The 26992-nt window shown below is 37.0% G+C and overlaps 1 protein-coding gene across 2 annotated transcripts in view; it reads left to right on the top strand.

The window, feature by feature from the left end:
• Nucleotides 1-26992, top strand: part of Prkg1 (protein kinase cGMP-dependent 1) — a 1194442-nt gene that overhangs the window by 971627 nt on the left and 195823 nt on the right. For both annotated transcript variants that reach the window (XM_036209439.1, XM_036209436.1), the window contains exons 6-7: nt 6572-6649; nt 12425-12519. In XM_036209439.1, the coding sequence (XP_036065332.1) occupies nt 6572-6649; nt 12425-12519 (173 nt within the window). The remainder of the gene's footprint in view (nt 1-6571; nt 6650-12424; nt 12520-26992) is intronic.

Genomic DNA, 26992 nt, shown 5'->3' with positions numbered 1-26992 from the left:
CCTCAGGATCTCAGAGAGTTTTTCAGAATCCTGTGTCAGTCTGTGTCTTTCCTGATTAGTTAGTGCCCTTAAAAGTGATAGATACTTCATATTCCATATTAGCACTGGTTCCCCTAAGTACAGTAATGTCATATCCTGGAGGAAGTCTTTGTCTCTTTTGTTTGCTTTTTTGTTTTATTTTATTTAGACTAGTCCTTGTTCTGGTTGGCCTGGATCTCCCTATATAGCCCAGAGTGGCCTCAAACTTGTCATCCTCCGCCTCAGTCTCCAGTGTGCTGGGATTAAAGATACTACACCTGGCTTCTAATTTTTATAATTTCATTGCTTTAGATAAAATATCAGTATGTAAGAAGTGAGACTGGCCCCAAACCCACCATGTAGTTGAGTTTGGCCTGGAACTGGTAATATACCTGCCTCAACCTCCTGACTCATGACTCTTAATGCTTGAGAAGAATCTCACCTGCTCCAGTGGTGCTGTGTCATATTGTGGATTAAAACAAGAAACAGAGGCACACCTGGTTCTATAACCTCAACTCTGAGCAATATTTCTCTCAGTATATTCTAGAGATAAAAAAGCCACCTGCACATGACAACCATATCCTCTAGTGCATAAAAGGCTCATTCACTACCTCTGGAATCTAAGTTCTCTCTGCTTTTTCTTACTGTCCTCAGTGATTCAAGATATCCTTCAAACTAAATGGTGCTTTGTCAAAGAGAAATCTGAAGTGTTCATTTTCTAAATAAGTAAAATGTTGAATGAATTATGCTTATTTTTGACTGTATAGAATTCATGAGAAAATTAACCTTTTCTTCCTCTTTGCATTTGTTTTGGTAGAAACATCAAACAGTATTTATTCTTCAAATAGTGATTCTCGAGCACTACATTGTTTATTTCCCACAACACATTTCATATGCAGTCAAGGCAAACTATTTCCCAGTTCTGCCAACGCTAATTGCCTTTATAGATCAAGTTTTACAACTTGAGTTATAGTTTAATTATGCAGAAGGATAATGCATGCTTGTCTACACTATAAACAATTTAATTCTGTTTTGAAATGAATGGGTCTGAAAGGACCTGTTCCTCTTAGAGATTTTCAGCCTTTTGTGGGCTTGTGTTGATGTCTCTATGAATCATTATGTTACATGAAAATGTTCACATCAAGAATCCCTGAAAGGAAAACAAGAGATTGAAAATCCATTTGGAGGATAGAGTGACCAAAGAAGGGCTCAATTAAACATCAAAGAAAATCCAAGCATTTGTGGAATTTTAGCTCAGACTTTCTCCTCCTCTGTCTGGTATTCAGAGTAAGGATTCAGTCAGTCCAGGAGGCTACTGCTGGGCCAGCTGTTGTCTTTGGATCGTAAATTCTGACTGTGTCCAAAAGACTTAATGGAAAATGATGTGATCTCACCTCTGAAGAACTCAAGAATGTTTGACACTGGGAAACAGACAAGCTTGTAGAGTTTTTCTTTCTCTGTGAGAAGCACCAAGTGTCAGTATGGACACTGCACATACAAAACTATTGGTACATATAGTTGTTTTATGTCAGAATTCAGAAGAGATGTAGTAGAGGCTGGAAGAGATTAAACAAGAGAGCTGGGGTGAGGCAAGGAAGTGAGTCCAGTTTGGAAGTGTTTACTTAAATGCTGATTATAGGTCCTGTCAAGGAAGGGCTGACCCTCCAACCTCTCACGTGCACCTTTCCAAAGTAAAACTATTACAGAAAAAGAAAGAAAATCCAGTGCAAGCACTTTCACTACCAATATAATTTTCTTAAGATGATATGATATACAGGTCAAGCTACCTCACTTTCCTGTTTCTTTTATAGAGAAAAAAAATAACAAAAATCTAATAGCACTGCTGTTCGTATCATTGTTTAGCATCTATGTTAGTATTCACACACATAAAGCTTCTATATTTTATGATCATCCTTACTATGTGTGACTTACTCAATGTTTTCTATTCCATTAATAAGAGATGCTCTTTTCAGCCCCCTGAATAGATTTCACAATCACTTTAGAAAGCTGAGTTGAGTAAGGAAATTGAAGCCTACTCCCAGATGGAGTTATAGATTTTTGAGTCTCTTAGATGCTCAGGAAAGCTTCAAAGAATCACTGTTCATTATGGTAGCAACACCACTAATTCCTTTAATAAGATACATCTGTACCAATTTTTAAGATCCCTTCCCCCATCCCTCTGTATTAATCTCAAGTCTGAGAGGCACCCTCTGGCAGTTCTGCTTCTTCTCCAGCCTGTCAGGCCAGTGGTACAGGTGCTAGTCATATGTTGGTTTTCAAGGTTAAATCTCCATGGTCCCAGCACTTCTGACTGTGGAGACACTCTTCCATACCATTTTCAGCAGCATGGGAACTTGTCATAATCAGCTCTAGCACTGAGTTCAGCCAAAGTTAAGCTGTTTGCTCTCAGGATGACTCAGTGCATAGATGGTGAAGCTGTTATCTAGCCTGCCTGATAGTCTGTCCCATTAATGTCTGTCTTTGAATAGCAACCCCAGGAGCCCTGATGATGGAAGTGGAATGTCATAACTCAAATAGTGTGAGTGAGGAATGTGTTAAGAATTGGAAGGTAGGAACAGCATGAGAATGAAGATCTTGAAGAAGAAGGTTGTTATAACCGGAGGATCTAGTCTGACCAGACAAGGCACAATAACAAAGCTACTGTATTTGAAACAGAATGACTGATGGAGATAGGGTAAATCAAGGATGGAGCCATAAGTAGGAGTCAGAAGACAGACAATGTCACAGACCACAGTAAGGTACTTGTTGGGGTCATTACAACAATGCACCACTGGATTATCTTAGGCAGCAGTGATTTCAAATTGTTTGTTATCACTTTGGTCATAGTGATAAGAATGGATGGAATAGGAGGCCATGACTGGGCCAGATGGACAAAGATGGGCATTATGGAAATCTACTAAGTTGGTCCAGTTAAAACTTTTTTTTTAAGATTTATTTATTATGTATACAGAAGAGGACGCTAGATCTCATTACAGATGGTTGTGAGCCACCATGTGGGTGCTGGGAATTGAACTCAGGACCTCTGGAAGAGCAGTCAGTGCTCTTAACCTCTGAGCCATCTCTCCAGCCCCAAAACTTTTTTAATCCCTATTCTGTTCTCAGCAATGAGTTAGGCGTGAGAGATAAATCAACAAATTGAACAAAACTAGAAACAGTCATTGCCTTCATATGACATAATCTGGAGAGCACTATCATAGAAGTAAATTACTAGTATAAGTTCAAAAAGGATGATGAATTATGAAGTACCATAAAACCATATATACATATATAGTAGAGACATAATTTAGCTGGGCTGTGTGCATATGTGCGTGTGCACACACGTGTGTGTGTGTGTGTGTGTGTGTGTGTGTGTGTGTGTGTGTGATGACATGTGCAAGATCACATGGGAGGTCAGGGAAGAACATCAGAATGGAGGTCAGCTGGGATGCAGTGCTGGGAGTATATAGATCTGGTTGTGGAGCATTTAAGGAGCTGACATAGGAGAGTCAACAGGTTAGGGGGAAAAGTGGGGAAAGGTGACAAGGAGTTGGACCATTTACAGTAGTACAGGCCATGATAGGGGGGGTTGGGATTTATTCTATTAAATATGGAAACATTTTTAAAGGGAACTGCCTAATTGTTGTTTCTGCCTGCTCTTAGTTCTATATGTATCTGAGGCATAATTTGAAATTTGCAAAAGGAAGAACTACAAAATGGTCTTTATAAAATACTAAATTTTCCAGCATTTGATTCACATAATTAGAAAGACTCTCAAATAGTCAGCATGCCCACTCCTCCTCTTCAAGTGCAACTGAACAGTTCAGTATAACACAGTCATTACCTTCCTCATGTTGTGACACTGCAGCGTTGTCTTTTCCAAACCTAGCATGCCTCAGTCCCTACCCAGAAGGCTCCTTTCTGGACCCCTGTGTAGTGAAAGTCTGTATAGGTGAACTCAAATAATACATATGGCCATTGGGAGTGCCACCTTAACAGAAGTCCAGATCAAACCATATTAAGATACCTATATGATTTATAAAACTTAACAACTGGACTGTGTTTGGACACTCCTGCCAAACTCCCAAGTCCCTCAAATGAAGAGATTCTGAATGTAAAAGATTGATAGTGGATATTCTAAACTGAGGGCAGATGTTCCTCCAATGCACTGCACTACTGGGACTAAGTTGCTGCCGGTGTCCAGCCAATAGATGCCAAAGATGCAGTCAGATGCCTCATGTCAGCACAAGGTATTCAGGACCCAGGGCAAAGAATCTTCTGTCTGGAAATTTCAGTAGTGCTACATTAGTTGGGTTTATTTTTTTTGACGAGTTATGAGTCATATTTACCTGCTGAGAGGCAGCAACTGTCCTATGGATAGGGATATGTTTTGTTTAATTGAGAGGAAAATTATTGAAGTAATACAAGATGCAATTTGCTTAACTATGAAAAATATTCACCCCATTGGCAAGTATGTGTCTTAAAAGGAGAGACAAGAAGAATATCTCAGGTAAAGAATTCTTCAGAGTTTGTGCCTATCATTTGCATTTCTTCCCAAAATACAGTTCAACTAGTCTTACGTAACTATCACGGGCTGTGAGCTGTCATATTCCTGAGTGGCTCTTTCCTGCTTAAACATCCAGAAGTCTTGTTCTGATCCCCCAGTTGGAGCTGAAGCCTCCTTTTGAGAAGATGGTTTTGTGCAGCCTTATACTTATGTCTGACGTGGCATTATATATACTGTGCTACTTTGAGGGTTTTGGTTCACTTTTTGTTAAAAACTAAGTGAGAAAAAAGTTGAAGTTTGCAATAAGTGGTGGTAAGATTTTTTTTTTTTTTTTTTTTTACCATTCTTACTAATAGAGTTTGGATTAGGGGATATTTGTTAGCTGTGAGAGATGAACAGACTTCCCAAACTGTGCAATATAGTAAATCAAAATATCCTATCATGCCATGGAAATACAGACAAGATCATGCTTTCCCTGGTTGAATGATGAGGCTTCCCTAGAGAAGCAACAGAGAACACCAAGAAATGAAAACTAAAACAATGATCTTATTAAATGGAGAAAACAGTTGACATATATATACTAATTTTATTTAGAAATTTTAAATTTTTATTTTCTTTTTAATTGTGTGTCTGTGTGTGAGCATGTACATTTTTGACTGCAAGTGTCTGCAGAGGAGAGATGGTTGGATGCTCCTGGAGCTAGTTATAGGTGTGATTTTGAGCCACCTGATCTGGGTGCTGCAGATCAAACCAGGTTCTGCAAGATCCATGTGCACTTTTAGCCACTAAGCCATCTCTCCAACCCCAGAGACAATTATTTGAATGCATGTGTATGTATATGTGTGTGTACATACATGCATATATTTAATGTGTGTGTGTGAACACAGGAAAATAGTCTTTAAAGGCACATACCAGACTGTTTGTGCCATCTGTTAGTTGAGACTAGGAGAAGGAATAAGGAAGAACTTCACTACTTAAAAAACTTGTTACTAGAAAAATAAATTATGTCTGAGCGAGAACTAGTAAGTGCCAGCTTAGGTAATGTGTTGATGTTCTAGGTGCTTAGAGAGAAGAATGGTGTCTTTCAATGGAAAGTATTAATGAAAGACAACTTTAAGACAGAATAGAAAAGCCATTAAGAAAAATAGTGTTGGTGTATAAGGAGGAATTGCAGCCACCAGCGTAATGGATATTTTGTGTATACCATCAAGCAGTATGCAAGGTAATATTTTCCTTTCCAATGGCTCCCTTGTTAAGCTGTACAGGAGCATAAGGCCAGATGGCATGGACTCATTTTGCCTCCTGACTAAGCAATAAATTTTCTCCCACCTCTCCTTATGGAATTAGGGAACAGGCCTAGAGGTGAGGTCCTCCTCAGGATGCTGACCCACTGACTATGATAATTCTCTTCCTTCCTTACTTCCCTCCCCATCTGGTAGTTTATGCTAGGAAGATCCTGGACAAGAACTCAGACCACAAAATTAAAACATTCTGTTTAATGAGGCCAAATGTAAATTGCTCAAGTAAGGATATTAAGGGATGAAGCCTTAATACCTTAAAATATATTTAGAGAGCTCTAACCCCCCCACTAAAGGATACTTTGAATTCAAGTGAGCATCTTTGAATGTCACAGTAATTTCTTTATTTTTTGAAAGACTGCCATTTTGGAACTACTGAAAACAAATGAAAATGACAAAATAATACCCAAATATGACCTTAGTTAACAGTGCTGTCTTACTTCATGCTTAGTGGGTCAGAAAAACAAGTTTTGTCAAACAATTGAAATAATGAACTTAGTGATACAAATATAATCACTGAAGAAAATGACAATCACCACAGGTTCTTAAGTGAATGTTATAGACACAGTAGTTACTCCTAGGTTGACTGACTGTTTGTTACTCATTCTTAGACCACAATACATTCTGAACATGGGTAAAATTCTGTCAGCATGAATGCATCCCTAGGGCCTAGTGTTTGAAAACGTGTTCTGTTAGGTACATAATTCCTTTCTTGATGCCTTATTTTTGTGTTATTGTTCCTATTTTTCAGACCCACTATGAAAATGGAGAATATATTATCAGGCAGGGTGCAAGAGGAGACACCTTCTTTATCATCAGCAAAGGAAAGGTAAGCTTAAGCAGTGCATTGCAAGAATGCATGTGCTGAGATTTATGCTGAGTGAGTTGCCCCTTCTTTATCTGAGAATGGAGCTTCAAAAATAGGATGCAAGGAAAGAAGGCATGTAGCTTTGAGTCTGGAAATTAATAACCATGACACTAGATGTTATTGCTAAGTCTGCAGAAACAAAAAGACATCCATCAGCAAAGCTATACAATACTTAAATCTATCTAGTCTTTAAGAATAGCACATCAAGATTATGATGGTGAAATCTACAGAGACAACTAAACCAAGCTAGTGGGAACACATGAACTTTAGACCAATAGCTGTGGAGCCTCCACAGGACGGGACTGGGCACTCTGCGTAAGTGAGACAGTTGTGTAGCTTGATCTGCTTAAGGGGCTCCCCAGCAGTAGGATCCGGATCCATCCCTGGTGTATGAGCTGGCTTTTTGGAGTCCACTACCTATGGGAGGGGACACCTTGAACAGTCTTGATGCAGGGGGAGGGGCCTGAACCTGCCTCAACTGAATGTACTAGGCTCTGCTGACTCCCCATGCGATGCCTTACCTTGTCTGAGGAGGGAATAGGGGGTGAGTTGGGGGAGGGAAGGCTGGGGGTGAGGGCAGGAGGAGGAAAGAGAGGGGGATCTGTGGTTGGTATGTAAAACAAATGAAAGATTTCTTAATTAAAAAACAATGATCTTCATATAATGAAATACTTGGGTTTAGAGTCAGATGGCCCCAATTTGAATATTCTCTAAAATTAACTTATTTTACTCCTTTTAGGCCAATCACTTGATGTTCTAAAGGCAATGGTGATATAAATATATATGGATGTTCTATTGTAGCTTTATGGAGACTGTTAATTGAATGGCAAGAAGCTATTAAAAGTGGTAAAATATAGGAGGAGGGGTAAAAACTGGTATGACCTTTGTTAAGAACAGAAAACCATACTGTGTTCTTATATAATTTTAGTTTTAAATCAATGTAAATCTGTTATAATATTTACTTTTGAACTATGAAATTAGGTAGTGAATTTATACCAATTCTCTAACTTCATATTACCCAAACACCTGAACTTAACATTTCATTGTAAGTTTTCCTTAAAGGGAGTTTCTTTCTTTCTATGTGTCAGGTTCTATGTGAGATAGGGACAGAAAGGCAGGTAGAAAGACTTACATGCCTGTTCCATTATTATGTAAGTGAACTTATTTCCTAAATATTGTACAAAATGACTACATTTAGTACTGTAGTACTTATACCAGAAGGCTTGCAGAAATACTGTAAACAGCAAGTGTAGAAGACTCTAAATTTGAGTGACTTAAATTTTAGGTGATTCTTGTGTACTATTTTTGGATCAAGGTTACACGTAACTCAATGTTTACAGCAATGACATGCCATACGAAAATACACGAATCTTACATATTTTTATTTTATCTATTCATTTGGTTGGTATGTGGAAGTGTGGGTTAGAAATACACATCATGGACTAGTTTCGTAATGGACATCAGAAGGGGCTTGTGAAGAGGGTTCAACAGAAAAAGGTGCTTGCAACCAGGCCTAAGGACCTGGGTTCAATACCCAGGACCCACATGGCAGAGAGAGAAAACTTCTGCAAGTTGTCTCCTGATTTCCACTTGGATACTTTGAAACTGCAGCATATGCATGTCCTGCTATGTGCACACATGCACAGTAAATGAATAAATAAATAATGTATTTTTTAAGTGGAGGGAATAATGAAATGACATATCCAAACACAGTTATGGTTAATATTGTATTTTGCATTTCCTATGTCAGGGGTCACGAAATGCTAATATGCTGTTATTTACATAACAAACTGTCCAACTTGGTCACTTACTGTCTTCTTTGCTAACTAACCCCAATTAAAGAATCAGGGAAAGAAAATACTCCTGCTTATAAAGCACTGGATGATCACAGGAAGACAGTGCATCCTGGAGTTGGGCTTTATTACCTTTCCGAATTCTAATTCTTTGCTGCTAAGGAGTAGCTATGCTTAACCATGAGGAAGGACACCCTACAGTCATTTATAACTGTCCCATTTACTGCAAATTGCCAGTATTGCCTGAAGCAAGAGGATTATAACCCATTTTAGCTGGCAAACAGGTGGGTTAGTGGTACTGTTTCATGTGTTCTATAATATGTATAAATAGAAGCACTTGGAGATTATACCACATGAGCCAATTACTCTGGCAGCATTTTGGTGCAATGTTAGAATTTTAAGAGAGAAATAGTCATAGTATATTAGACTTCTTTGACACAGTCAAGTTTTTCTATGAACCAGCTATGGAATTTTTCTTAGTTTCTCAGGTCATCCAAGTTAGTTGCTATGATTCACAACTCTGACAATTGTTACATTCATTATATTAATTCTAATAATGATACATTAAAAACTGTAAGAAGCAGAAGGTGTGCACACTTGTCTCTACTGCATGGAATAGGAAAGAAAACAGTGGTTCCAAAATAAATAAGTTATAAAATTAAAATTGTAAATAAACTCATTATAAAATTTATTTATTATAGATAAACCAATGTAGTTTTTCCCCATGTATTTATAAAATTTAGAAAAAGCAACCCTGCTAAAGAATTTTTCAAAAATACTACTGGACTTTTATTTACTGTAAGTGCATGCTTCAGTGGGGATGCATGTATCATTGTGTGTGTGTGTGTGTGTGTGTTTGTGTGTGTGTGTGGTGTAGGGTGTGGGTCAGAGGTCAGTTTGCAGGAGTTTGTTCTTTCCTTCCATGATGAGGGTCCCAGGTTTGAACCCAGGTCATCAGGCTCCTCTACTCACTGAGCCCTCATAAAAATTCTTTCTTTGTTAACACTTGTCTTAATTACTTGTCTATTGTTGTGATAAAACAGTATGGCCAAGGTAACTATTGAAAGAAAACACTTAATTTGGGGCTTATGGTTTCAGAGGGTTAGACTCCATGATGGCAGATCAAATGCATGGTAGTAGGAACTGCTGGGAGCTTACAGGCTCACCTGAAAATCAGATGCAGAGAAATCAAGAGACATTAGGAATTGCCCAAGTCTTCTGAAACCTCCAGGCTGGGCCCCAGTGACACATCTCCTCCAACAATATCACACCTTCTAATACTTCCTGAACAATCCCACCACTTAGAGATTGGGTACCCAAACAAATGAGTCTATAGGGGCCATTCATATTCAAAACACTACAATGTTGACCAGAAGATTTTTTTAATGCTGTGAACTAGGAGGAGGCGCATAACAATGGCTGCAGAGCAACAAACAGATTTCCTCTTGTTCAGCTCTATTTACCTAACTGTAAACCATGTTTTATTCTTCCATTAAATGCATGCACACAAAAGAGAAACAAAATATTGCTGTGGGATGTTCTGTATGTCAAATGCTCTGCTCTGATTGGTTAATAAATAAAACACTGACTGGCCAGTAGCCAGGCAGGAAGTATAGGCAGGATAAGCAGAGAAGAGAATTCGGGGAAGCAAAAGGCTGAGGGGAGACCAGACAGTCGCTGCCATAACAAGCAAGATGTAAGGTACCAATAAGCCACGAACCATGTGGCAAAGTATAGATTAATAGAATGGGTTAATTTAAGATAGAAGAAGTAGATAACAAGAAGCCTCCCATGGCTATACAGCTTATAAGTAATATAAGCGTCCAAGTAATTATTTCATACGTGGGTTGTGGGACTGCAGGGGCTTAGTGGGACCTGGAGAGAAGCTCTCCAGCTACATAATATAAACTTTTAAAAACTTGTTTTTCCTCTTAATGGAAATTTACAGTTATTTTTCTAAAACTTGGGGCTCAATGCTTGCAACAATTTCTAACTTAGAAAGTAAATTCATTCTCTGTTTTTTAGTTGGGAGATTCCTGTTCTCTGGGAACATGGTATTTTCAACAGAGAGAGGAAGCATCAGAGAATTCTGCAAATATCCCCAACAGTGTTGATTCAACACCCTATCTCTTTGTAATTGAAATGCTCCAAAGTTGAGCAGGATTATTAAATTTCAAATTAAAGCCCTGAGGTAGGGGGCTGTGGAGATGTCGTAGTTGTCAAGAGAGCATACTGTTCCTGAAGTGGACATGATGGTTCCCAGTACCCACAGCACATCAGGTGGCTCTCTTACATCTTTAAGGGATCCTATGCCTCTGACTTCTACAGTCACCTGCTCTCACTTGCACATGCTCCCCACCCCCACATACCCACTTCCTGACACACATCATTAAGGACAAATAAAAAGTAAATCTTAGCAATGAACCCATGACGTGGCTACATGCTTAATAGTGTCTAAATGGGAAGAAAAGGTTGACTGTCCCAAATCCTAGTGAATAATGAAGCAAGTAGAATTCTAAGACATAATTGGCTAAGATTACAAAATTAAAATATTCTGAGAAACAATTTGGCTGCTTCTTAAAAAGTTTAAAAATGTTTACCATGTGATCCAGCAACCTTATACTTTATTTATCCTACAGGAATGAAAATGCAGTTCTCACAAAAACATGTCCATCAATGTTTACAGCAAGGAAATCCAATAGGAAAATAGTCAAAAAGGATAATTGGATATAATCATCCAAACCAAATATAATCTGACAAAAATTGTTGCTCCTCTGTTAGCTTCAGGATAATACTCTTTAATACCAACCTTCCTAGAACACTATCAACCTTGCAATGATAAGTGCTAATGACAGCACAATATATATATAAACTTCCATTCTTGGGTGGTGAAAGTAGGTATTTGTGCTCAGAGTCAACACCTGAAAAACTAAACATGTTTAGTCCGTACTTGTTCTTATTTATGTGAGCATTGACCCTACTGAAATCCTTACTCATGGGTGCCAGGAAACAAGTACAGGAATATTGCAGAAACTATGTTAATAATATCATAGTAACAACATATAAGAATAAAACCAAGAGCGACATTTGCATCTAGGGAATTGCTAAACGGTACATTATTTATGTAATAGGATACTATGCAAAGAGAGGAAATGAATTTGAGCTGCTTATATTAACATGGATGAATCAGAACTCCTGAGAGCATGGAACCAGTAACTTCTACTTTAAATAAGACTCCCCACTGCAACTTCTTCATCTATAAAAGCCTCATCAACATGCAAATTAGTGTCTCTATGATATAGCTTAGTGTTAACTGACAGTTAAAACTGAATTTTCATGGTTTGAAACACCATGTAGAAGAGTAATCAAATGGATCAGTGGAGAATAATAATTGAATTCCCTCTACCTTGCACAAACCTTCCTAATAATAATAAAAGTTCCAGTCATTGACATCCAGTGTCTAGGTTGAGAAGGCTAAGGCCTGCTGTTTTTAATGTGTTTAAGTGCTTGGCATTGTCTCAATAAATCAGTTTTCTACTTCATTGCCTCTTTCAGGTAGGTGAATTTTAACTATTTAACCTTGCTGGATGGCAAGGAGTATTATTTTTATTACTACATCTTGAAGAAGTGAATGAATGCAAAGGTACTATTTAGAGTAATTGTATTTTCCCCAAACAACAAGGAAACACGATGGAAAAACAATGGAAAAACGTTGACAGAATAATCATTAAATTCATCAAAATTAATTTATTATTATTAATTTATTATTATTTATTATCTTCATTGAAGATAATATCAAAAGTAGCAATGAAGATTAAGTGAAATTCTTATTTCTTAACAATGTGTTGTGTTTTTAAAAGGAGATGAAATATTTAGAATAAATTCCTTGGAAAGCATGGAATTTGCAATCATGCAGTTGATTTAGATGCTTGTCTCTTTGTAGGTGAATGTTACTCGAGAGGACTCACCAAGTGAAGACCCAGTCTTTCTTAGAACATTAGGAAAGGGAGACTGGTTTGGAGAGAAAGCCTTGCAGGGGTAAGTGGATCACATATGCACAGTTTTTGTTTATGTAATATATAAATATATACGATTTATGGAAAAGTTGAGCTTCTAGTAAAATAGACCCTTGTTGGCAGGTCCACACTTATACCAGACACAGATCTTTGGCTGTTGCATTCACTAAGTTCCAGCTGGATTTGTTATCTGTCTATATGGGCTGTGGGATTGAGTAAACTTCTAATATACACATGTGATCTTAATCAGAACATGTTTCAGCTTGGTGTTTCTTAAGTGAAGTCTCTCTGTATAACTCAAACAAGAAGACTAGGACTTGTAACTGTAACTGCAGACACTTTTCCTTGGAATCAGAGGAAGGGGACTGACTAAAGAATTCAAAATCCTTAAACCTGTACAACAATGGGTCAGCAGTGAAGCTTTCCCAGGAGGATGGTCACCTCTGGTAACTGTTGTCACTGCTGTTACTGTGATGGAGATGGAGACACACACACCCGAATCCACTGTGGGAAAGCTCTGAAGACTGGATTAGTGGAGCTATACTTTAAGATGACTGCAATGTCGCTTTTTCAATCCAGCTTTTGGGAACTTGGCAAGAACTGAGAGTTATTCCCAAATCATATGGAAGAGAAGCCAAGTTGGTTTTGTGATATGCATTTTACGGAATGTATGACTAATGTATTTGGGGGACCTCTGTCTTCTGATAAGCAATGTATTTCCTTATCAATAAATAAAGATGAGGCTTTTGAGATTTTAGTGCCATATGCAGAACTTGAAGAGCCAACTAAAATTTTGTTTTCGTTTTTATAGCAGTGGGATAAAATTTACTCTGATTTCATTTTAAAATTATAAGCATTCATCTAAAAGTACTGTAAAAATTGCTTAGGCAATTTTGATTTTGATGTCACAGTCAGATGGCAGGTTTTATTCTGCTTCTCATTTCACAGCTACAGAAATGAAACCAGGGTCTCGCTATAGTCATCTAAGTCAGGCTATATCACTGCAGGAAAATTAAGAATGAACTACATTAACTTTCTATTTAGCTTTTACTGGGCTTGTTTGCTCCTTACATGGTGAACACACATTTGTCATTAGATTTTTCCCAATTTCAAAACTGGAAGAAAGCATGTACAGTGGGTCCCATAAGGGACACAGTAAGCATTGTATCCCTAGACTGAAACCGAAAGCCCACAAAACTTGATCTGTCTTTCCTTGATTGTTTAATGCATGTTGGGCTCCATAGAATGATGCTACATAATGTCAGTGGTGCAAAGATAACCTACTTCTGCGGAAAACAGGGTTATTTCCAGAGAGAAAACCAAAGTAAACAAACAAACAAAAACGGCACACACAAAGGAGACAAAAAAAAAAAAAAGCCCAGAAGCTTTTCTAATCATTTGCAACTGAAATCACAAGTCAAATGCTAGAAAATAAGTCGTGATTGGGAATAAAAATGTAGGTCATTTGTAGTTTATTGTCACTGTGATCAGGTGCCAAAGACAGATGACTTTCATAGCTGAAAATACCTTCCTAGAAAGTACAATGCTGTGAAAATTTCACCACGTTTTGTTCTGATATCAGAATTTATGTTAAAAAAAACTCCAAGTTGCATTATTTCTAGTATCTTCTTTGCAGAAAAGATTTCATTTTCATGTATATGTATAAATTTGTAGATATATGATATGTGTATATATATATATATATATATATATATATATATATATACACATATATACACATGTATATGGTATATTGAGATTACATATTCATCCCTCATTGCCCTCTTTTCTGCACCTTCTTTTTCCTCTAAATCCCTTCTTCTTAAGTTTTCTTCCCCAAATGGATACTCATTAAATATAATGAATCCCCTTCCTGTAGCAATAGTTAACAGTCAATAGCTCCTTATGAAAGTTGGGGCCTCATGATTCCCCTCTATCCATGATGGGATGTTTAAGGCATTGTCTTGTACAGGTATTCCTTGCTGTTGTGCATTCCTGATTCCAATTGCTGAGTAGTCTCTGGGTGGTAGTGATTTAGGGCAAGTCCTCCCTATACTCTGGATATTCTTTCCACCTCCTCTTCCACCCTCTTCCCTGGGCCTTTGAGGGAGGAACAATATAGATGTCCCAGTTAGGACAGAGCACCCAATGGTCATTTATTCTCAGCACCTTTACCAGATATAAGTTCGTACATTGTAACCCTGTGAAAAAAGGGACTTCTTTGCCCCAGGCTGATGGTAGCAGTAGTCTATGGATATAAATATAAAAATTTAGAAGAAAACTTCATATGTCCACATAAAGGAACATAGTAGTGGTTTTTTTTCCCTAGGGCCTATGACCTTCTCAACCTGAGGATTTGACTAGGTTTACAGTACCAGATGTGTACTACTCCAATGGAATGGGCCTCCAATCCAATGGTAAAGCAGCTGGTTACCCCCAATGTGGTTGTGCCATGATTGCACCAGTGGGAATGTCTTACCTGGTAGGTTGATATTGCAGCAAGCATGGCTATATCTGGGTGAAGCTATTGATAGGAATTTTCCCCCTTAGCAGCATTTCCCGCTATGGTACTATGGATGCTAACCAACAGGAAAAGTTTCTTGTTCAGTTCCAAGTTTATTTCTCTGTGTCCTTTAACCAGTGTGTGATATCTTTGCCCATAGCTCCTTAGGAAGGGTGGGGCTTCATAAAGTCCCTTCTATTCATATAATTCTGATAAGTAACCAAGAGATACTTATATAGAAAGTATTCTTTTAGGGGTACCAATTTAGCTAAGTTCTAGCATATTCTTGGTACCAAGAATTAATTTCTGTCTCTGTTCTGCCATCTCTTCATCCAACTCTGTAATGTTCCTCCACCTCTGTACCTATCTATTCTAAGTGCCTTCTTAAATGTCACCAAATATTTGCTACTTCATAAAATGATCCTTTTATCTTCATTTAACTTCACTTCTCAGTCATAAATTTTATACAATTGCATTGTTGACCTCTCCTAACTGTTTAAACCACCCATCTTTTGAGGTCCTCCATATAAGTATTATTCTTTAGAATTTATTTGTTTAAAATTTATCAGTATTTTGTCATCAACAATCTCTATTATCCTGGTTACTCCTCCAGATCTATAACTGAATATGACTTCAATGAAAAAAAGAGTCCCAACTATTTATCTTTTGATTTGATCCTAGAATGTTGCATTAGTCTTATATTCTGCATCTTCCTGTTGAATGAATGATAACTAAATGTAATAAAAAAAAGTGAACCCAATGATGATCTCTCTGGCCAGTAATAATACCCTCCATTAATATTTCCTTCACAATAAAATTTGTTTGTAGGTAAAAAAAGGGGTTTGAGCTGACTTGATTATAGGAGTCAGATTAGACTTATAAATGAATATGAGTGTGATGCTAACTTTTTCATATCATCTTGACACAATTCAGAATTACCTAGAAATAGTTTGATAAGGGATTGTCCAAATCTGTGAGGGATTATGTTAATCAGTGGGGAGGTTTTATGCCACCATTCTCTTGGTAGGGACTATTCTGGACTATGTGGGAGTGGAAAAAGAGAACTGAGCTGCAGCCGGCATGCATGTGTTTATTCTTTCTCTGCTTTCAACTAGATGTGACTAGCTGCTTCAAGCTTCTCCAATGATGGTCTTAACCTGGAATTATGAGCTAAAATAGACTCTTTCTTCTCTAAATTGCCTTTGTCAGGGTATTTTTTTAAATTACAGCTACAGGAAATGAAACTGAGACAATCAGTAAAACAGGAAGGCAGTTTGCAAAGCCTTCTGTAATGAAGACAGCAGTTGCTGAACTCCCATGAGATTCTCCTCCACAAGGATGTGACCTCAGCTTATTAAAAAGAAAACATGAGTATGATATGAAATTCAGTTCCTAATCTTGATTAGAAAACACAAAGCTGCAAGCTAATAAACAACTTCTGCAGAATGGCTTGTGGGTTGCAATCAGGTGATTTCTGTCAGCTATAGATAGCTCTCTAAAATATCCTTTCTGTGACTTATATCACATTAAGCCTTTAATTGAAGAAAGCCCTGTATGTGAACATGTCCTGATCAGACCCGTGTTTTGACGCCTTGACATATTAGTTTCTTAGGTCTGTCTTCCCTTTGCCTCAAAATCTCTGTGAGGGATTGTCTAGAAGGGAATAGTACTAAAATGCAGTTAAGTTGTGGAGTCACATGATCCACATGTGCTTCTCATATCTTCTTTTCTATAAGAACTAATTCCTTCTCAGCTTCAGCTGATAGTTCTCTTGGACTATTTAAGTCCTCGTCCCCTTTTAGGGTATTGACCAAATGTACTAGTCCATCTTTTGGTATCCCAATGATAGTCTGTAAGTTGAAAATGCTTTTTAGCAATTTTTGAAAATCATTAAGAGTCTGCAATTAATTTCTCCTGAGTTGTACCTTTCAGGGTCTAATTTTTTTGTAGCTCTATCTTATATCCTAAGTATTTAATAGAAGCTCTTGTTTTCAAGAGTAATTTATAATCCTTAGCAAGGCAAAACTTTCTTTACTTCTTCAAACATGCTTTCTAAGGTACCTAACTTTGGATCAGTTAATAAGATATCATCCATATAATTGTAAATTATAGATTATGTAAATTTTGCACAAATTATTTCCAACCATATTTGCACAAAATATTGACACAGGGTAGGGCTATTTAACATTCCCTGTGGGAGGATCTTCCATTGCTATCTCTTGACTGGATGGAAATTATTATAGGTACATTATTATAGGCAAATTTTTCTCTATCCGTGTCTTATAGAGGTATAGTGAAGAAACAATCTTTTAAGTCAATAACTATAATAGACCATTGTTTGGGTAGCAGAGAGGGCAAGGGCATCCCAATCTGTAGGGAGCCAATAGGCTGAATTACTTTATTTATGGTTCTCAGATCTGTCAGCAGTCTCCATTTACCAGATTTCTTTTTAATAACAAACACAGGGAAATTCCAAGGGCTGGTAGATTCTTCAATGTGTTGAGCATTTAACTGCTCCTGAACCAGCTGTTCTAAAGCTTGTAGCTTCTCTTTTGTCAAAGGCCATTGTCCAACCCAGACAGGTTTATCAGTTAGTCATTTTAAAGGTAGGGCCATTGGTACTTCTGAGAGTTCAACAGCAGTTGTGTGTGTTTATGTACAGCCTAAATGGTTGGTGACTATTTTTTTATAGCATCTTATGATATTATTCCCAGAAACATGAATTGGTCTATATTCCATTTCTGAGAATAGAGGAGTTTTAATTTGGGTATTCCATTGCTGTAACAGATCTTGGCCCCAAAGATTCACTACTATATTAGCCACATATGGCTTCAGCCTTCCTCTCTGTCCTTCTGTTATTATGCATTCAACCTATCTCAAACTCTGTTATATCTGAGATAGGGTTCCAATCCCTAGAAATTAGACATTTACCTCTTGAAGAGGTCAATTTGGATGCCATGATTTTGGTGTACTTGTAGTCACATCCACACTTGTGTCTACCAGGCCTTCCAGAACAATCCCATTAATTTTTACTCTAAGCTTTGGTTTTTGTTCATTTATAGAAGTTGGCCAAAATATTCATTTTATGGTGGGTTTTTTTTTGAATTTTTGATCTATCTATCAAAGCTGTCCTATCATCCAGAGCAGTATTGTTCTTTACATTAGACATTAGGTTATTTAATTATCCTAGGGAGGAATTTCCTCCACAGTGATTGAAAATGTTTAGACCATATTTGATTTGGGAGACTGCAAGAGGCCCACTGAGGCATTTCCTGCCAGTAAAGGGTTGCCTCGTATGTCTCTTATTGATCTACACTCATTGGTCCAATGTCAGCCTTTGTCACATCTTCTGCATAATCCAGAAGATTGGGGTCTCCTGTTTGGGTTATTTTTAGAAGAAGCATTTCTTCTAGGAAGTGGCAAAAATATTTTTCTTCTTGTGTAAGTTCCTCCCTATGTGCATAAAAGTAACACTTGTGTTGAAATTATTTCATCAACATGAGACAATTCATTTATACTTTGGCTTATTGCTCTTGTATCTCCATCTGACCTGAACCATATGGGTCATGTGTAAGCAATGGGTGTCAAATTCTAAAGCAACCACGCAGTGTATATGCCTAGTAATGAGAACTATGTAAGACCAAGATGAACCCAAGATAGACGGGCTAGAGCTCCTTGCCATCCAACAGCATGTGATCAAATATTTCAGCTGAGATGTCTGATTTGGGTTGGATACAACTTTATCACTTACTAAATATGAGACTATGAGAGGCTTTCATCTATGATGAAGATTATGATTATACCTTACTTTGGAGGTTGTCCTGAGGACTGATCAAGGGAAAACTTGTGAGGCTAAGTACCTAGAAATTACATGAGAACCTCCCAAAAGTTGACTGTTCTCATCACCACCACCACATCTTCATCTTCACCTTAACCTTCACCATTGCCATACTAATTATTTCATTCTTAAGTAGTTCTGTCAGTCCTTAACTGAAATTTAGAGCACTTGCTGTAGTTGTCATAGCAAAGTTATCAATTCAATCATGCAGTAGTTTGTAACTCCAGGCAAACTGGCTACCCTCTGTTTCATCCCTTTCTTATATTTTTGGTTGTGAGCCTAGCCTTTAACGGCTGAGCCATCTCTCCAGCCCTGTTACATCCCTTTCTAATTCTGCACAATAAGCTAACCAACCTAGGTAATTTCTGTTTTCTTAGACCACAGCCTCTAATTCAGTGAGATTTGGCCTCTTCACAGCTGGAACATATTTTTGAACACCAAATATAGACCCAAAGTTGTCAAATAGTGGCATTTAATGGCAGACCACCGCCATCAGGGTCCTCCCATCCAGGAACTACCTCAGCTGTTGCCTTCTGTTCTAAAGACCTGAGCCACTTGTCAAGCCTGTTAATGTTTATATGCAAGATAACAAGCCCAAGTCAGTTTTTGAGAAGTCTCTGTTTCTCCAGAGTCTCCCCATCATAGGCATGGTCAAAGATTAAGATCTGAAATATAAAGTTTTTTGTGCAATTGTTTGAATTCATCTGGTAATCTAGTTAGTAACCTAGTAATCTGGTCTATCTGGCACAATAGACTTAGCTCATCTTAATAAACATAGGTTATCAATAGATAAATATTTACCAACATTATAGTAGACTTTAATGTGTATGTTCAGCTTTATTGGGTAATAAATGATTAAAATGTGTATCAATCCATAAGGTTTATTTTTTTCTCATGTAACAGTATGTCTTAGTGTCCAGTTTTACAAATGACATCCTATCCACCAACTCCATTTAACCTATGTGTGTTTGTGTGTTGTGCTAATTTTGAAAATTATGTTTTGACAGCTGTAGCTATGTGTGTTTGTAGATTACAAGGTGCTGTTCTGATTTTTAATACCATGTAGGATAATTAAATCATGCCAATTAACATTAACTCAAGTATTTAAGGGTTTTGTTGTTGTTGTGTTGTGTTGCTTTGTTTTGGTTTTTGGTTTTTCGAGACAGGTTTTCTCTGTGTAGCTTTACGCCTTTCCTGGAACTCACTCTGTAGCCCAGGCTGGCCTCAATCTACAGAGATATGCCTGCCTCTGCCTCCTGAGTGCTGGGATTAAAGGCATGCACCACCACTACCCGGCAGTATTTAAGTTTTTTGTAATGATAGCATTTCAAGTGAACTCTCTTAACAGAATTGAGGTGTGTAGATTATTGAAAGCATGGTTATATTCATTATGCTGCACCATAGCTCAAAATAAGTCAAGTAAGTCAAATGTATTCCTCCTGTCTATCTCACCAAAATGTTGTACCTTCTGCTTATGTACTATATTCCATAACGGTGGTATTAAGTTACATCCTAACCAATCATCTCCTTTCATCCATGCCCTTGTCATAATGCTATCTTTTGCCCTTTCGATAACTGCCATTCTAACAGGTATGAGATGACATTTTACTCTGATTTTAATTTGCCTTTCCCCAATGATTAGAGATGATGAGGTTCCCCGCCCCCTGTATCTGTTAGCCACTCCTGCATCTTGTTTTGAGAAGGGTCTATTTACGTCCATTGCCTGTTTCTTACTGAAAGTTTTCTTGATCCTTTTGTGTAGTTATTTGTGCTCCTTATCTGAATTAACTTCTTAGGTGCATAGTTTGCAAACATAATCCTAACTTGTAGGTTCTCTTCACTCTGCTCATCATTCATTTGTTTTGATTCTAATCCCATTTGTGCTGATTATTTTCTGTCAACTTGGCACAAACTAGAGTCATCTGGGAAGGGGAAACTCAATTGTGGAAATTGCCTCCATCCAACAGGGTCATGGGAATGCCTGTGGTGGGGGCATTTTCTTGATTAATGATTGATGTAGGAGGGCCCAGCCCATGTTGGGCAGTACCATCTTTTGGGACATAGGTTGTGTGCATAAAAATGTAGCTGTCAGAGCAAGTCAGAGAGAGTGGCCAGGAAGCAGCAGTCCTCCATAGTCTGTACTCCAGATCCTGTTTCCAGGTTTCTACTTTAGTTCCTGCTTTGGTTTCCATCATTAATGGACTGTAAACTGTAAGATGAAACAGACCCTTTCCTTCCCATGTTGCTTTTTTGGTTATGGTGTTTATCACAGCAACAAAAAAGAAGTCATGCCCCATTTGTCTAGATTTGCTTTTTCCCCCATGCTTTTGAATAGTAAGTTAAAAAAAAAAATCACTGTATGACCAGTGTTGTGTGGCTGTTCATTCTATTTTTGTCTAGTTTTTATTCAGTTACAGGGATCATGCTTAAATGGTATACTGATAAAAACAGTTTTGCCAGTGTATACTTAAGATGTTCTCACTGTATGTTTGTGGAGCTTTTGTCAAAAATAAAATGAATGTGGATGTGTAAATTCATTTTCATTTCTAGGCTCTCTATTCTGCTATATTCAATGAATTTGTTATTTGTCTATTTTTATGGAAGTACCATACCATTTTAATTACTATTAATTGATAGAAATCAGGGGCCTCCTACTTGGTTCATTTTTCATAACTGTCTTGGATTTATTTATTTATTTTGAGACAGAATCTTACTGCATACATAGTTCAGTCTGGTAAGGAAAGCACTGTGCAGACTATGCTAGTCTTAAATTCACTGTCTTCCTGTCTCAGCCTCCCAAATACTGGGAATGTATGAATGCTCATGGAGCTAGTTGGTGTTGGTATTGGTCACTTGGTGGTGGTTTCATATGAATTTTGGATCTTCTTCTATTTTGTGAAAAATGGTAGTAGAATTTTGGTGGGAACTAATTTGAATCTGTAGATGGCTTCAAATGGTATGGGCTTTTAAAAAATTCTTCCACTTTATAGATAGGTAATGTATTTTTATGTGTTTGTTTCTCTATAAATTTTTCTTATTAATGTTTTATATTTTCAATATAGATTCTTTCCTCAGCTAAATGATTTCCTATTTCACTTTTCAAAGCCATTATAAATGATATAATTATCTATTCTTTTCCAAAATCATCAGTGTTCATAAATGTAAGTGCTAGTGATTTTTTTCATATTAAATTTGAATTCTACAATTTTATGAAATTTTCTATATTAGTTCCAAGGTTAGGTAGGACCTTCAGGGTTTTCTGTATAGAAGGAAAGATTTATAAGGCACACTTCTCTAGAAAAATATCTTTGGTGCTTTAGTGGTTATTTCTCCTAAAAGGGATCAGATATCCATGGATGGCTGGAAATAACATAGTATCTTTTTTATATAAAATGGTTTCCTTATCTAAGCCCCCTTAAGCAGAGAGTCATTTTCAATGATGGAAACTGAGCTACTTAAGAAAAACAATGCAATCTCTCATTGTTATTCTCCAACATGTCATTCAGACAAACAATTCTCTTCAGGTGCCACAAGATAAGAAAAAAAATGTGAATGTGAAAAATCTTTTCAAAACAAAAGTGTTTCATTTGAAGCTAATTTCCTTATTAATGAACTCTGCTAGCATCATGTGTCTGCCATTTTTATTCCGTCTAAACCTAAATGATTGCTTCTTAATTTTTTCTTTCTGTAAAGAAGAAAAATGGCTCATTATAAATCATCCTTTGGACAGGAAACATAGATACTAATTGGCTAGATTTGTTGTTATTGCATTAATCACTTATAATACCTGCAAAAGTATTTTAGCTGTTTGAAAAATACCCCTGAATATTCTTGTCAAAATTATATGGCTGAAACATCATTTGTTTATTCTGATTGAGATTGTGTCCACATGAGATCATCATTGTGTATGGGTTTGGTTTCACATGATTCTTATTCTTCATACATTGATAAACAACTTAGACATAGCTCAGAAAAAATATACCACATGGTAATTGTATTATTGCACATTGTAGAAACAGGAAAATTACAAGATTTGTATTTTAGAATATTTCAAGCAGTATGTAACAGATGCAAGTCAACTAACTCTTGCTAGGATCATTTTGTAAGACATCAACAAATCGTTTTTGGTTGCCCATGATTCAGCTAAACAACAATCAATAAAAGATGGAAATAAAAAACTCATCATATACTACATCATCAAAAAATGATGAAGGGATTAGAGAAAAACATGGAGAAAGACATGTCAGTTTTGCACAGTGAAAATTTTATGACATTCTCTGGAGAAACTGCAATCCCAACTGAAATCCCCAAAATAATTATTTTTAGAAATGTATCAGCTAATTTTAAAATGATAATTAAAATACAAAAACCTGACAGAGTTAAACAGCCCAGGAAAGAAAGAGTAAAGTTGGAGACTAATCCTACTGACTCTCCTTGTGCCTTAAAACAATGATAAATAAGACAGCCTGTTCTGAAAATAGATCTGGGAACACGATGAGGGGTCCAGAAGCTAACCAACATGCCAGTGAGTTTTGCTATGACAAATACCATAGACAGATAGCTTAGCCAAAATAAATAAGCTTACTTATAGTTGTGAGTACTGTAACTATGAAATCAGGACCATCATGGTCATGTTCTAGAGACATCTTTTGTGGTTGCTACATTTTTTGGTATGTGCAGTTCGAGTGGGTGATTGCAGCTCTGGGTATCTCTTTTTGCAAGAGTTGCAGTTCCATGATTTGGGTCCCAGTCAAACAGTTTCCTTACCCAAAGCCAAGTGTCTCCCAAAGCCTCCATTTCCCAAATTCCATGAGTTTGAGAGCTTCTAGATATGATTTTTAGTGAACACAATTTCATTCATAGCATTTGATGATTGATTTTTCAACAAAGATTCAAAGCCAATTTCTTTTAAAAAATGTTAGCCATTTCCCACAAATGATGTTGACACCATTGGATATACATTAGATAGATAGATAGATAGATAGATAGATAGATAGATAGATAGATAGATAATTTGGATCTATAACATGCATCTCTCACATAATATACAAAAATTAAAATTGTTTACATGTCTAAATATCAACTACAATTCAATAAATTTTTAAGATAAAGGAAACTATCATAAATTTGTTAACCTTTGGTTAGGTTAAAAGTTTCCTTAGTGGGCCACGGTGGTGCATGCCTTTTATCCCAGCACTCAGGAGGCAGAAGCAAGTGAGTTCAAGACCAGCCTGGTTTACAGAACAAGTTCCAGGATAGCCAGGGTTACATATAGAAACCCTGTTTCAGAAAAAAAAAAAAAAAGTTTTCTTAGATAATGACACTACATCATGATTCTTTAGAGAAAGAAAGGTGATTAATTAGATGTCATTAAAGCTATAAGAGCTTCTAGGAGGTAGGCAGGTAGCTTAGTGATAGAGCCTAGCATGACCATCCTCAGATTCAAACCCTAGCACCAAAAAACAAAATCCATTGTGTGAAAGCCACTGTCAGTTATGAAAACAAAAGATAGCTCCTAAACTGGAGAAAATATTTGCAATCACATACCCGAGAAAGTAATTTGTTCCCAGTTTTTCAAACTCTTAAATATTAACAATGAAAAAGCTAACAGCTCAATGTTTTTAAATGAGTCAGTAATCTGAGCCCACAGTTTAGAAAACTGATGGCAAATTAGCATGGGAATATTAAAAAAGATTGATGTTAGAGAAATAAAAAATAAAACCAATGAAATACTATCACACAAATATTGAAATGCAGCCAGGCATGGTAGTGCATGCTTTTAATCCCAGCACTCAGGAGGCAGAGGCAGGCAGAGCTCTGTGAGTTCGAGGCCAGCCTGGCCTACAGAGTGAGTTCCAAGATAGGCACCAAAGCTACACAGAGAAACCCTGTCTCAAAAAGCCATAAAAATATTAAAATGCCTAAAATTAAATCAGTTGACCATACCACATTTTGGGGGGTGTATAGTGCCATTAGAATTTCATGTGCTTCTGATGGGAGTTTAATAAACTTGTGTAATGACTACTTTCTGATGGGTGATGGTGCTCTGCATGCTGTGAATGTGTTGCTCACATTGGTTGATAAATAAAATGCTGATTGGCCAGGCAGGAAGTATAGGCAGGTAAACAGACAAGGAGAATTCTGGGAAGAGGAGTCAGGAGTCACCAGCCAGACACAGAGGAAGCAATATGTGAAGGCAGCACTGAGAAAAGGTACCAAGACACATGGCTAAACATAAATAAGAATTATGGGTTAATTTAAGTGTAAGATCTAGCTAGCAAGAAGCTTGAGCCAGTAGGCCAAACAGTTTTAATTAATATAAGCCTCTGTGTGTTTACTTGGGTCCAAGCAACTGTAGGACTGGTGGGTGAGAGAGATTTGTCATGACCATGGCCCAGGTGGGACATAGGAAAACTTCAGCTACAGCTTTCTCCAAAATTTAAAATAAAAATATATTAAGGATATCACCTGCCATCCAATCCACTCATTGCCAAAATTCTAGGTATTTAAGTGAAAGCTTATGTCTATACAAACATTTGCACACAAGCAAATTTTGTTCTTTGTAGCAAATAGCCTCATATTTGAAACAACTTAAACATTCATCAGTAAATAAATAAATGGATAAAGTGTGGTATAACCATACAATGAAATAATACTCAGTAGTAAAATGTATGAAGTATTAATATACTCTGCAACCTAGATATCTATTAAAATAATTGTAATGAATGAAAGAGGCCAAATAAAAGAGAGTATCTATTGTGTAATTCCATTATCTATAATTATAAAAGATACTAATTAATCTTTAGATAAACAAAGCACACTCCAAATACACCTGGGGATAGAAGTTGACATAAAGTAGATCTTATAAAGAGATAATGGGAAAGCTTTGGGATGATGCATATGTTCATTATACTGAGTTTATTAATTAGAGTATCTACAAATGTCAATGGTCTTCACTTTGTGCTCTTCAAATATGTACAGTTTACATGCATCAGACCTCATTATTAAAACATTAAAATTCACTTAAAATCTTAATGGTATCCTTGAGATAATCAAGCATGTACAAGGGAACTAACTCCTCTGTGGCTCATTAACCACCACTACTTCTACTGTTGTATGCACATGAGTCTTGGAAATCTCTCATTATGAAACTATAGTTCTAATTAAGAAGTTTAATTGAAAAGCTTAATTTTTGTGGAATAATAATTTTGAATATCTTTATGGGGTAAATCACAACTATATGATATATGTAATATTTATGTACTTAAGATAACATATAATTATTTATAAGATATATGATTATATATATCAATACAAAATTTTTTGTAGCTATTGCAAATATAATTAATTTCTTGGTTTCTTTGTCATTGGTTCATTATTGATGCATAAAAATGCTGCTCTTTTTTATAGAGAGAATTTGTGTCATAAATTTTTTACATTTATCAGTTCCAACAGCCACTTGATGCAATATTAAGTTTTTACAAAAGTAATATCATCTGTAGATATGGGTAATGACTTCCAGTTGTAGTTCGTATGACCTTTATTTCCTTCTCTGACCTGATTGGCTCAGTAAGTTTAGAAATATGCATAGCTTCAACTTTGCCCCAGCACTGGTTCTCCATCACAAGTTAAATGTAATCATGAAAGAAGTGAGGGTTTTACATGTCGTCCTTCCCCTTTAGGAAGAATGATGTCTGTCTGTCTCACATTCTAGGCTTTTCTGTGTTAAACACTTGTCCTATGGGGCATCCTGGGTCCTTTGACATTTTCTAGAATGTTCTTGTGTGTCTGTACTGAATACCCTCAGCATCAGTTGAAAACCATTGCTCACTACCCAGCTCTCTCTCCTCCTTTCCCTTCTCCTTCCCTCCACTCCACTCCCTTCCCCTCTGTTACATGAATTGCTAAAGGGTCCTAATAAAAAACCCAGAGCCAGATATTGGGGTGAAAGCTGAAAGGTCAGGGAGTCAGAGCAGCAAGCCATTAGTTCTTACCCTTATGAAATCCTCCACTGAAAGAGAGAGACTTCCTGTTTACTCAGGCCTGATATACCATTCTGTGCCCTGACATCTTACTTACTTCCTAGTGCTGGGATTAAAGGTTGCACCATGCCTGGCTCTGTTCCCAGTGTGGCCTTGAACTCACAGAGATCTG

The sequence above is a fragment of the Onychomys torridus genome, chromosome 1 (assembly GCF_903995425.1).
Source record: "Onychomys torridus chromosome 1, mOncTor1.1, whole genome shotgun sequence".
In the NCBI taxonomy this organism is placed as follows: Eukaryota; Metazoa; Chordata; class Mammalia; order Rodentia; family Cricetidae; genus Onychomys; species Onychomys torridus.
This window is presented reverse-complemented; position numbering and strand designations above follow the sequence as displayed.